This window comes from Cyrtonyx montezumae, unplaced genomic scaffold, assembly GCF_038088225.1.
Source record: "Cyrtonyx montezumae isolate F1298 unplaced genomic scaffold, pur_monq_1.0 scaffold_31, whole genome shotgun sequence".
In the NCBI taxonomy this organism is placed as follows: domain Eukaryota; kingdom Metazoa; phylum Chordata; class Aves; order Galliformes; family Odontophoridae; genus Cyrtonyx; species Cyrtonyx montezumae.
The window spans coordinates 4,955,798-4,968,973 of NW_027072036.1; the positions used below are offsets into that span (position 1 = coordinate 4,955,798).

At 45.2% G+C, this 13,176-nt stretch overlaps 1 protein-coding gene across 1 annotated transcript in view; it reads left to right on the forward strand.

Annotated features, from left to right (window-relative positions):
- The window catches only part of CSMD2 (CUB and Sushi multiple domains 2), a 223,065-nt gene that overhangs the window by 96,288 nt on the left and 113,601 nt on the right, over positions 1-13,176 (forward strand). The window contains exons 8-11 of the mRNA XM_065744632.1: positions 2,070-2,157; positions 3,313-3,437; positions 5,809-5,930; positions 11,196-11,299. Coding sequence (XP_065600704.1) covers positions 2,070-2,157; positions 3,313-3,437; positions 5,809-5,930; positions 11,196-11,299 — 439 coding nt within the window. The remainder of the gene's footprint in view (positions 1-2,069; positions 2,158-3,312; positions 3,438-5,808; positions 5,931-11,195; positions 11,300-13,176) is intronic.

The following is a 13,176-nucleotide window of genomic DNA, read 5'->3' on the forward strand; positions in this document are numbered from 1 at the left end:
TTAGAGTAGAAGCGTTAGGGCATGTCCCACACCTCGGGAGCTCTGTAGATTACATTCAACATCCTGATGGAAACTACAGGCAGTGTCCCCAGGTGGTTACTGAGAGCTCCACCAGGTGGGCCAGCTCTTCTGTGCCACTGTTCTGGCTGACACTGAAATGTGCCTGAAGCTCCTGCCGCGATGAGACAATGTCTGGATCACACAGTCAGCTTCTTACAGGGGTACTAAGCTGTTCAACTGCAGACTGGCCAAGTTAGCAAAAAGTTAGCAGCAGATTACAAGCTGCTCCATTTTTTTGTGTGTATTTAAGCATGAAATTTATCAGGGAAGAAGGGAGAATAGACCAGACCCAAACAGTACAAACCCACCGAGTTATCCTGCAGCTCTGATGGCTGCTGGAGATGCTGCTCGTGGTGCCAGGTTGGATTATGGCTTCTCTAGTGCCAGGCACTGTTCCTGAAGGTACTGCAGAGCTCTGCTCCGAGGAGGGCTCCTTCCTTCCAACTCAGAGTCATCAGCCTGGGAAATGTGGCAGCAAAGCTTTGTAGCTACAAAACGCAGCCATCAAAAGATGCTGTGTGCTGCTTTCATGCTTCTGTCTTGCTCGTGTCTCTGCTTGTCCACGTGACGGAGCTTAATGCGAGGTTATGAATATGCAGAAAGGGGAAAGCAGTTCCTCAGGAGGCTGGTTTCCCATCAAGCTGTATCTCCTCCTGGACGAGGAGGCTGAGGCAGCAGGGCAGGGCTGCGCAGTGCTGTGCTGAGGGGCTGCTGGGGAAGGGACAGCAGAGGGATGGGATGAAGAAGTGCTTGGGCTGAGGAGCAGTTATGAGCTGTGATGCTTTCTGCAGACAGACAGCACTTGTGTAGGGGCTCACATGAAAGCAGTGACCCCTCCATCCTTTTAGGTAGTGTTATCTCTTCCAGCTGTAGTGATGGACTTGGATGAGATGTAATTACCAAATGAATAACGTTTTGATGGCCCTGCCTTTTGTGTGCTCACGCTGTGCAGCCTGTGTTTGTGTAGACACCCCATGTGCTTATCTGCTCATCTTCCATGGCCAAGCCTCCATATTGCTCAGTGCTGTGCAGATCTCAGGCTGCTGATCTGGTGTCTGCTGGAGGAAAGCTGCAGTGTCACTGCACACTGTGCTGCTCAGCAGCAGCTCTGTGCACTGAGATCATTCCCTTGATCGAGGGACTGGTGGAGGTGGAAGGGAACATTCTCACTTTTTGTTTATGCTTCATTGTCTCAGCCTCGCTGACAAGAGATGGTGCATTTTCCTTGTGTCCTTCCTGCAGTGATAGGAGAAAACTGAACTGCATCAACTTCGACAGCTCTTGCTGGACAACAAGGGTTAGGATTTGTTCGACAGCAAATTGATGGATCTCATTTCACGCTCTCAGGAGCCACCCAGCTTATATCCATCCCAAACAGTGCTCAGCTGCACCATTTGACAGGCTGAAGGGGAAGGAGGGGACGGAGAGCAGAGCATCAGGATGGTAGATGTTAATTCGATGCTGATCCACCACTCCATTGATTCCATGTTTATTGGCGGTCCTGTTAAGGTTGCTCCATACAGTTTTTCATATTCAAACTACTTACTTGCTTTAGAATGCTAGACTCACATTTCCCTCTCCTCTCTCTTTCGTTCTGTGCCTGTTCCTGCCCTGGTATCACACTGCACCTCCTCATTGGGTTGGTTGTGCTCTCAGCTCGGGCTGGGGAGGGCAGGCGGTCGCTAATCAAAGGCTTCGGAAATGGGCTGCTTAATTGGTGCAATTCTGCAGAATGAAAAATCTCTCTTTTCAGAGGAACTTCTGTAGTGGAACAGAGGGAAAGCGATGTTCCTAGCTGGCACTTCCTAGAAAACACTTTGGTGTCTAAGCTGAGCTGAAATGATTCCAGTTAAACTTGTTTCCAAAGCTGGTTTTTCTAAACAAAGTGGAACGTGTTCAGGTTTTCAAGCTACCAGCTGCCATTTTTCTCTCCACATCCACCAAGATAGTTGATGAAAGAATGTTTCTTTTGCTATTCTGTCTCTGTATGTGCTGTTTTTGCTTTGTAGTAACTCAGGTTGGTGTGTCCCAGGGACATAATATGTGTCCAGACCCTGGGATTCCAGAGAGAGGCAAAAGAATAGGCAACGATTTTAGGTAAGAACCTCGGACGTGTGTGTTTGTGCATGCTGCAAAGCTTTTGTTACAACCATCGTGTGTGCTCCTTGACATTACCCAGTCTGTTTTGAGAGCCCATCTGCACACATCTCAATGTGCTGCGTCTGCAAAGCTTGCTGAGGCCAGTGATGCAGAAGAACGAGCGTGTCTAAATGTGCATGTGTGTGTGTGTGTAATCTATTACAGAGATCTGCAATGATCTCTCTTTGAGCATATTTCTCTCATCACAAAGTGGGCATCTGGCCATGCTTCTGCAGTCCCTGTTTGTTGTCACTCCCTTCTCCAGTTGAGTACAGAAAGAACAGCATCACTTCTAAATTAGCTTAAGACCCAGCACAACCCCGTCCCCAGAGAATTTCAGGTGACTTCCTGAAGCAGTGGTACAGTTCCTTGTCAATAAGTAAATGTGGTGCTGGCTAATTGTTTTCTTATAAAGTTTAAAATAATGGTGTTATCCCCTTGTAGTTGCAAGCGTTCATTTAAAGCGTGTAGGAATGAATCAGCCTGTTGTTAGCAGTGGTGAATCAATATTTAATCTTATTTTGCTGTCAATAGCTGTTTTGTTCACTAAAAATGTCTTTCAATTTAACCTGTGTCTATCAAACTCTCCTGAAATCCAGGAAGCTTATTGGAGGAGGGGAAACGAGGGTGGAGGAAAGGGTATTCCCAGGAGAGCCCCTAAATGCCATAGGATAAATTCTCAGCTGCTGTGAAAGTGGCATTGTGTCGCCTCAGTGAATAAGCCAGCACTGGCTTTAAGCAGCAAAGGAGCTGAATCCAAAGCGACAGAACAAAGAACAAATCTTTCAGTAGTAGATAAAGATTTTTTTCTTTATGAGAGTGCTGAGCATGTCATCTCCTGGGACTGAGCGTGCGCTCCCGAACTGAACAAAATTCCCACTGAAGTTGCATTGAAAGACTGAAATCTCTTCTTGGACTCTCACCACCTCAGGCAAGCAGCGCCCAGCGTAAGGAAATGAATGAGGAAGAGCTGGCCCCTCATTCATTTCCGCTGTTGCCTGGAGGGCCAGTGAACTCTCTGTGTTCACAATTTGGATAGTAAAAGGCAAGAGACAAAGCTGTTGCTGCAGAAGTGTCTCAGTCACTGATTTCCCCTTTTGTTCTGTCTGCTAGGTTAGGCTCCAGCATTCAGTTCACCTGTAACGAGGGCTACGATTTACAAGGGTCCAAGAGCATCACCTGTAAGAGAGTGAGCGACATCATTGTTGCCTGGAGTGACCACAGACCAGTGTGCAGAGGTAAGGTGTTCAGCTTCTCTAACTGAGTTATGAGGACTGATGAGAAAACCCATGATGGCACCTTCATGCATCACCCAGTACCACCCTTAATTTTGTCCTCCCTTGGCCTGTTGCCTTCTCCTTTTGACTTAGAGCAGTGTTTAACTGCAGGCTTCCAGGCTGCAAGGCCCAGCTGCCCTGTGGAGGACCATCTCTGGTTCCTCTCAGAGGCCACTTCCTATAACCCCTCTGTTGTTTCACTTCTGTTTGGTTCAGTGTTTCCTCCCCTCAGTGCTCTCAACCTGTTGGAAGACATCAGCTCTGTGCTGCTGATTGGTCAGCACTGCACTGGGTGCATTTGTGCTCTTGGGAATGGCAGTTTGGTCTTGCCAGCTTCATGCCAATAGGACCTTAATACTTTTCTAGTGACCTTTCTTGTTTTCTGGGTAAGCACGTGACAGATTTCCAATCTTTTAATCACATCTGATGGAAAAACCTTTATTCTCATGCAACTTTCTGATACCAGAAGTTCAAGTTTTAAGAAAAACACTTGTTCCTGTGCAGAATGGAATTAACAAATCCAGTTCTATTAGCTGTGGAGCCTCATTAGCTACCAGCTCTGCAGCTGAAGTATATTTGTGTACTGTGTCCATACCTTTCAGCAGTGCTTTCTGCCCTTCTTTCTTTGCTCCACTCAGTATATTTCCTCTTAAGATTTAGGGAGGAGAGAGGAGACGAGGTGAAAGTCTGGAAGCCAGCATCAAACTGATCATCTTGTGGCCTTGTCGTGAACCATCAGCAAATGGAGCTTTGTTTCAGTGATAAAACAAGAACTGGTGTCCATTTTGCCCTTGGCCGTTTTGTTTTCTTTCACTCCATCCTTTCTCTGTATATAAAGTGGCATGCATAATTGTGCTATTTGTAATGCTAATAAGGAACAACTTGTAATATTTGAAATTAAATCCAGCTAAAGCTCTTAAAGTCATAAATTGGTATTTTTTCACTTCTTTTTTCTTTAATTTCATCTGCAGAGGTTTTCAAGGCTTTGGAATCCCATCTAATTCTTGAAACAAGCATAGAATAAATTGAATCAGTGTAAGAGGATATTTGGCATAAATATGTGACACTATAAAGGAAATTTATGGGGTCCTCTTGCAAGAGATAAGAAAGGATTTGCCTGCATTATTACGATTCTATGAATCAACTTAATTTTTTTTCTACCACTAACTTCTGGATGTTTTTTTTTACTTTGTGAAAAGTTTTCCACTTGCTTTATATTTCAGTTTTACACCACTTATTCTGTTTTCATTATGTTTTTGGGTGACGAGTTTCTTTCAGCTTTGTGGGGTGCCTGATCAGCCAACTTTGGAGCGACTAGACTCTACCAACTTCTAACACGTGGTGATTGAGCGTCTTCCCACTGTGTTGGAAGCTGCATTTCAGCTCCTCCATCTGCAGCAGACTCCCTCTGGGACCCAGGGAGCGTCTCTTAATCTTTTTGTGCTCCTGTTGCCCCCTCTTAACGGAGGGTTTAACTTCTTTCTGTAAAGACAGGACAGGATTCGTGTAATGGACTCCAGGAACTGGGTCACACGTGCAGAATATGAATCTGCCATGGGGTCTGGCAATTCAACCAGGAGATCTTTTTTCATGATTTACTGTTGTTTAGGGGTGGAAAAAAACCTTGCAGATGCCTTATTTGCAAATATGACTCCTTTGAAACTTGAGAGATGAATTTTGAGGATCCATTACAACAGCAGATGCAGTTGCAAAACTAAGATGGTGTTCTTTGCATTTTCTGATTAAATATTACATCAAAGGAATACCACGAGCAAAAAATTTCCCCTTAAGCACTTTTCAGCTTTTATTTTACCTAAGATGTTTTTAAGATGTGAAGCTGAGTTGCCATCGTCGTTCTTTGAGCCAGCAGTTGTATCAGAATGAAGTCAGCCCTCACCTAATGAATATTTGATGTGCAGTATTTTTTTTAGGCTTGCAATGAGGAAAGGAAATATAACTTTCCTGGAACATGAAAAAGGAACTGCATCTTTCATGTAGTTGCTTTCATTGTCCTGGACATGAAAATATTTCTTTGAGGGCTTCAATATAGTAAGAAAATGCTAAATCAGTGCAAGAGCAAGGAGTGTGCTGGTCTGATGGTTCATCTCCTGAAAACACCCCGCTCATCCCTTTATCACAAATAAGCACTTTGTCTCTGATGTTACATGGGAGAAGATGAGAATTTTGTCTAGTGAACCACGCAGCAACAATATTAAATTCTCCCTTGCCTTCACACTGCTACGCACCTCCACTTCTCTCTAAATAAAAACACTGCATTCATCTCAGGCCTCGTAGATCCCCCTCACACGTCTGCCTTGCTTTCTGTTTGCAGCACGGATGTGTGATATGTACCTGCGCGGTCCCAGCGGTGTGATCACTTCTCCCAACTATCCCGTCCAATACGATAACAACGCGTACTGCGTGTGGGTCATCACTGCGCTCAACCCAGCCAAGGTAGGTCTTGGAGATGTGTCATCTCATCATTTTGTTGCCTTATCTGACACAGTTTGGAGCTGTGCATCTTCACAGCTCTAGGCTCTGCTGTTCAGCCCTTCAGGTTTCTGTTTCTGAAGTCATACCCCCCTCTCTCTCCGCAGGTTTCTCACATACGGTCCCCAAACATCTTTATAGACAGTGCCACGTCCTGTTCTGTCAGTGCTGAAAACTCATTTTATTGAAGGATGCAATTAAAAGTGAACGTAATTATTTTTAATCGAAACCTCTTTGATATCTTGGCGAGAATGGTGGTGAAACACTGAGCAGCTTAGCAAGGCATCTCCCTAAGCCAGTGCTCAGCTGGGGCAGGAATGCTTTGCCAGAAATTGTCATTTTTCACTTCTTCTTGGATGATAGCTAGCCCATAACCAATGGGGATTTCAGCTCCCAATCAGGTGTTTCTCCTCACTGCTGTTTATGCAGTATTTAAAGCAAATAAAAAAGTCCTTCCTGTGTTTACTCGTATCTGGAACACTGGAGGTTGGTGGTGATTTTTTTTTCCTGTCGGTCACCACGTACAGTCTGGAAGGGTTCAGATTCACTGATCCCTCCAAGGCCCAGCTGCCTTGGCTTTCCTACGATGAAGTCCTTTCCATTTTCCCCTGGCACAGGAGAACAAGACTCAGAGCCTCTTATCTCTTCTTTCTGCCTTGCAAACTCTGCCTGCTCCTCTCCTCCAGATCTACATGGGAGCATAAGAACAAAAAGGACTTTGTTGCTCAAAATACCCCGAGGTATTCACCACTTCTGCAGTTTTCATTCTTCTCTCTGCCTGGATTCCTTCTAACATAATCTTCATTAGTTCAGGAGCAAACCTTGCATTCCAAGGCACTGAGCTCATGCACTTATCCAGTCAATTATTTCTTGGTCCTTGCCTCTAGACAGCCTTGCATTTTGGCACTGGGACTTACGCTGCTGATCCAAGGAAGTCATTTCACGATCACGTTAGCATCCCAGGTTCTGATCATTCACAAGAAGTTGTTCCAGTCTGTAGAAATGCTGGCAGCCATGCACACTCAGCTGCTTTCTGCTGCTGGTGTGCTCACCTGCAGCACACCTCCCCGTGCAGCACAGCAGGGCTGGGCTGCCCAACAGGCTGCTGAATTCTGCTGCTTTCTCCCTACTGACCTCAGTTGAAGCCTTTAATAAGTAAACATCATCGATGGATTATGAGGGGAATTCCTATGTTCTGGTTTCAGAATGAGTTGGTATTTGAAAGGGCTCTCATTAGCTGCTTTGGCTGCATAGGAGCCCAGTAATGACCCAAATTCTGGGAAACTGAATCGTGAAATTGGGTTATTGTTCCAGTACTCATTTATTAGGAGTGATTTACTGGTTAATCACACCCAGCAGATTCTCCTTCACGAGGGTGATGTGCAAGTGGAGAGCAAGCCACGTGTAGCTGCAGCCTTTACTGCTCAGGTGTCAGCCTGTGTCCCACGGACCCTCAGATCTATGTTGCCTGTGTTTGGACAGGACATTGAATACATCAGCCTTTTAGGCTGTGATGTATGAATTAGTTCTCTTCCTTTTTGAACATCTTTGTCTTTCAAATGTGAGCAAAATCTTGATTTCTTGAATAAAACAATCTTGGTTTTAGGAAGATATAATACTGAGTTATTGGATATTGATATCTTGGATATTCCGTGGGGTTTGTGCAGGCTGACACTACGGCTTAGGAAGGAGGAGATGGCAGTTAATCACCAAGAAATTATTATGGACCATTCCGACTGTTTTGTTGACCCTTTTTCACATTGCTTTAGGGTTGAGTTTCTGGAGTCCCGTGTTCAGATCTGTTCGTTTTCTGCCAGCCTCGTGCCTGCTCCAGATGGTAGCAGCAAACTTCCTCTGCTCCTTCAGCAGCACAAGAGAGCAAACTCCTCCTTCTGGAAGCTTCCTGGGGATACTGTCTCATTTTTCAGAAACTCACTCTCTTTTTTTGATTCCTACTCAGAGTCTTAAGTTTCTCCTCTTCCCCTGGTTAGATTCACCTTGAGCTTTTAAAGCTGTAAAATCATAAACTGTTGGTGAGGAAACAAAATCTCTTCCTTAGCTTTTTGTCCATCGTAAAGTGAGCTGAGATTGTGAAAATCCTTTCCTTTCAATACATAATAACCTCGAGCAGAGGTTCAGTAGCTCAAAACTGGACTTCTGCTCCATGGGCTACTACAGTGCACACAGCAAAGAGGTGTAGCACAACTGAGATAAGGATGGATTGATAAATCAGCAGCTTGTGTTAACTGCCTGTGAAAAGATGGCTGGTTTCCTCTTCTTTGAAGTGATAAATAGTTAATTAGCAACATCAGTTTATAAAGGGTTCCTGAGAGTTTGTTTGTTGAGTGTTTTATCCTGGAAGTGTGATTTACAGGTAGGGAACATCTCTGCCTCTTTGAAGCCAAGGCTGAGAGGAGTGCACTGATTGTTTTGGGAAAGGCACTGCTGTGTGTTCACTGCACAGTGCTTTGCATGCTCACCTTACTTGGAGCTGGAGATGAAAGCTGCAGCCTGACACCTCTCCTCTGCACAGCCGTGGGAGCCCAGGCAATGCACGGTGGTAATATGGGGAACAGTGACATGGAACCCAAAGAATTCAGCAAGGCTCCAGATAGCAAAGCTGTGCAGAGAGGACCGTGTCTCATGGGTGAATCTAGAAAGTGCCAAGTTGATTCAGTGGCACAGACAGCTCCTTTCATCCAGCAGTGCCTGGTGCCCTCCTTGTGGTGGAGGGGCATGGGGTGTGCACAGCCCTGTGTAACACCAGCAGCTGCTGGGATCTGTGGTCTGATGCCTGACCAGTCTCTGCTATTCCTGCCTCACAAGTCAACTAGTGCTGTTTCTGGAATGTACCTGGGCACGTAGAGCTCTCACTTTAAGGCCCGTGTTAGAAACGTGTTGCTAAATTGGTGAGCTCACCTCCCTGACTCATGTTGCTTTTGTGCAAAGGGGATGATATCATTGTACACCCCCCAGCATGGGTGAGGGAGGGGCTGAAGGTGAATTAATTAAAATGCCTGTAAAATACTTAGAAGATTAAAGCATTACGAGCCAGAGCCGAAGCCTGCTGAAGTCAGTGGTAATCTTTTCCTTGACTTGAGTGGTCTTTGGATCAGGTCCTGTTATATGAAGCTTTTTATATGAGCGATGGGAAAACCACCGAGCTGAATTTAGAACTCATTTGCAAGTCATCTGCTCTATATTTGGAAAAGAACTGTGAGCCAGATTCACTGAGCTACATAATCCCCTCGAAGTTTGCTCAGAAACCCACATAAACAGCATTAAGGGCATAGTGCTCTTCAGCTGACAACTTGGAATTATTTCCTATACAGAGGATGACATGGAAAAGCTATTTGGGGGAGTATTGAGGGCTTATAGATTTTTTTTTTCCCTGTCTTTGGTGCCGTGGGAATTAATTTCAACCACACTGGAAAAATAAATCACTCGGGAACTAAGAAATGCATATGATAATTGGTGCATTTGCATCAAAACTATTTCTGAACCTTCTTGACATAACAAATGTCACTGGTTGATATTTCTCCTGGGGTTGTTCTCACCTGGAGCCTCGCTCGCCAAATAAAGCTCTGTCCAAGCTCCTGTGTCATCAGCAGAGAGAGATGGGCCCCTCCAGGGGATGATTCATCGTGATGAGGATGGATGCTCGAGATGGGGGAGGACGGGGGGAGAATGAGTAATGTGAGCTTGTAAAGCATTTGAATATAACTGCAAGAGGTGCTGTACTCCATGGAGAGAGCGACGGTGGGGTTTTTTTTTCCTATGGATGTGACTGCATTTCAAATCACTTTGCAGTCGGTGAAGCCCGAGAATCGGGTGTCATGTTGAAGCCTGTTTTCTCAACTTTGCTAATTGCTTCCTGTCACTTCAGGAGCTTAAAACTGAGGTTTTGTGTCATCCGTGTGTTTGTATGTGCCGGCCGGTCTCTTGTTGTTTAATGAATCCTTAAGTAATTTTCAGCCTATAGCCCAAATAGAAAATGGATAAATAAGTATTATATTCAGCATCCTGCTCCTGAGCCACAAGGTTACTCTTCAATGTACTGGAATGTAATTAGTTATTTAATTAGGGTCAGACTCCCTAGAACGCAGTTTACTTGAACGAGTGGTTTAACTAACGATGTGTGCTGTTTCACAGCACCGTGTTCTTTGTATTAATTACATTATTCCATCATTACGTGGTTTAATAATAAACCGCACACATTAATATTTGAATACCACTGACCAAAATTAATGGTTCCAAACTTCTGCAGAGGTTCCTGTTCCAAGGTGCTGCTACTTGGGGCAGTGCACTTCAGTCGAGTACCAAATTTGCTTTTTTTTTAAATGCATCTTAAAAATAGTAATTGCATTTCTGTGTAGATGGTGGTAGCTCCTGACAGTTCAATTTGAGCTCTGTACGCACCCGTTATTTTTTTAAGAACCCTGAAGCTGTTCAGCATCTGATAAATCAGTTGAAGTGGTTGAAATGGAGGAGCTTGCAACAGAAAAAAGCTGTCATCTTCCTAGAGAGCACCTGCAGGTCTTGGACAGAGCCCAGAGGTGTGCTGGTGTTTAACAGAGCCTGGGCTACGGTTACTTGGGGTCTGCCTGGCGTGGGGTTGTGGTGGCAGCTGCAGGTCCTCTCCCCATGCAGCAAGCACGGTGTGTGTGCAGTGCTGAGGGTCCCTGGTCGTGCTTTTGGTGGCTTGATGTGTTAGGTACCAAAAGGTGGTGTGAAGCTAAATTTGGTCCTGGAAGCTGCTAAGAGTTGGGAAATGTAATCGGTTTACAGGCAAAGGGATGAGTGCATTCTCTGCAGTCCTGGATCTGTGCAGTTGGATCGCTCTCAGAGGCAGCTCCCGCTGTCCTCAGTTGGTATTGTTCACAGATGGAAATTGTAAAGCAATTCTGTGAGTTAAGCTCTCTGCCTTTTCTCTTTTGTTCACCTTCACCAAGGCCTGATTTAAGGCCTTTGTCCCCCGACTCAAAATGTAACCTTCAGTTATTTCCTACTGTGGGGATGAGCGAGTCATCTAGAAAACCCATAGATAGAAGAGAAAAACCCAATAGGTAACTTCAGTTAGAGGTGCTGAAAAAGGTGCCACAGTGCTCTAAAAACTGAGGTCCCCATAGGTGATGTCCTGAAGATGGTAACGCTCTTATGAAGAGCAGCAGAATGAACAAGGTGGGAGGATCTATGTTGGTCCATATTAACGTGCTGCATCTTTGCCAGGTTATCAAACTCACCTTTGAAGAATTTGAACTAGAAAGAGGATATGACACTCTGACAGTTGGTGATGGAGGACAAGTGGGAGACCAGAAGTCTGTGCTTTACGTGTAAGTACCGTGTCCTTAGCATGTCTGAGTTCTGCCTGGTGAGATGCAGCAGATGTGTTTGGATGAAGGAGCTCGGTCTGCCTGCTGTTCCTCGCTGAATATTTTATAAGCTGGTTTTCATTTTTGGTGGAGCTGAGTGTTCTTGGTGTTTCCTTCTCTCATCACATCCTCTTAGGCTTCAGCTGACAAAAAGACTTTTACCTCTTTGCTTCTTTTCTCTTGAATTCCCTTTGTCAGGACCCCGTAGAGAGTAGCTGAGGCTGTCCAGGGAGCTGAGGGAACAGGATTAAAATCTGTATACCAAAGGAAATGCAAATCAAGCAGAAGCTGAAAAGTTTGGATCTCTCTCCTGTGCTCCCTTTCTTGAGCAGTCATTTTTAACAGTGCAGAGTGGCTGTGAATCCAGTACCTTCGAGTCACAGCCCGAGCATTTTGCACCCAGAGTGCAATTGTAGGAACAGTGACAGAGGTTCTTTGAGGCTGAGAGCTGAGTTGCATGGCACAGCCGTGCAGTGTGAGCAAACTGGAGGGAGACTCTGAAAGCAAAGCCAATCACGGGGTGTGCATAGGACAGTGCTAATGCAGTCACATCTTGACCACTTCTGAAAGTGTGGCTTCTGGTCACATTGCGTGCTGTTGCCTCCAATGAGTAAAGACATAAGCATCTGCAAGGGCAGGTGCTATGGCAGGAGCAGGGAAAAGTCACTGGGACTTTGAGAAGGAGCAGTGGAAGTGGCAATGGAAACCCCCATTGGGGGGCTGGACTCAGGGCTGCTGGCAGCCAGCTCTGGGGCTTCAACCTGAAGGATTCCCCCTTCCCTACCCTATAGAACTGTGCAGCAGGAAACCACTCTCGAAAAGTCGCTCTATTCCCAACTGGTAGAGCACGTTTCTTACTGTGTTTTTTACCTCCTCCTTTTCACTTGTTTTTCCCCATGAGTCTGCATGCACTCTGCTTTCTTTTACCTTAATGTCTGCTTGTCCTTCCAAGTCTCCGTTTCTCTGAGTTCCATCTTGCTGAGCTTTTCAGGAGATGAACAGCAGTCACAAACCCTAACGTGCAATATATATAAACGTAAAGTCTGATTATTGCAAAAGTGTTTGTAATTAAAGTGTCACAGAACATTTCACAGCTGATTGGTCCAAATGTGCAAATTACAGCCGAGGGAATCGTTTGTAAGAACTTGCTGAAATGATTTCTCACTCCTCCCCCCTTTCTGTTTGCCTGAGGCCTATGAAAATTTCCCCAGATTCTGTTCTAATCATTCCACGTATTCTGTTCAATCATTCCATGTGTTCTCGTGTATTCCATGTATTCGATCATTCCATGTATTCTCACTCTGTATTAGGGACTCAGCACTGTGCCAGTGCAAACACAGAGTCCCTGTGACTGACTGCAGTGCTGTGTGGTGTTCTCCCACTGCTGGGGAGCACTTTCCATTACGTTGCTGATGCTCACCCTGAAAGGGAATTTATTCATTTTTCTTTTTAATCTGGGAGAAACAGTTGAAAATTAATGAAATGTGAAAGAGAAGTGAAGACTGCAGGAATGTTCCATCAGTAATGAATGTGGTTCAAAGTCCACAGACATTTTTCAGCACGTGCTGTCCTCTGAACTGAAGGTCAGCTGAACCCAAACCCCAGGGGTATCCACTGATACACACTGCAGTTTTTTGGGGGGAGCCCACATGCAGAAAGCCAACCCTGTCAACCATGAGTTCCAGTTTTCTTACCACTCATTGCTCATTCACTGCTGTTCAAGAGGAACTCGGTCCTGCAGACGTTGAAACCAAGCAATACATTTGAATCAACTTTCACAGCACCTGACGTTATCCCAAACTGAGGTATAAAGGACCATTTGTTTTCAGTCTCACTCT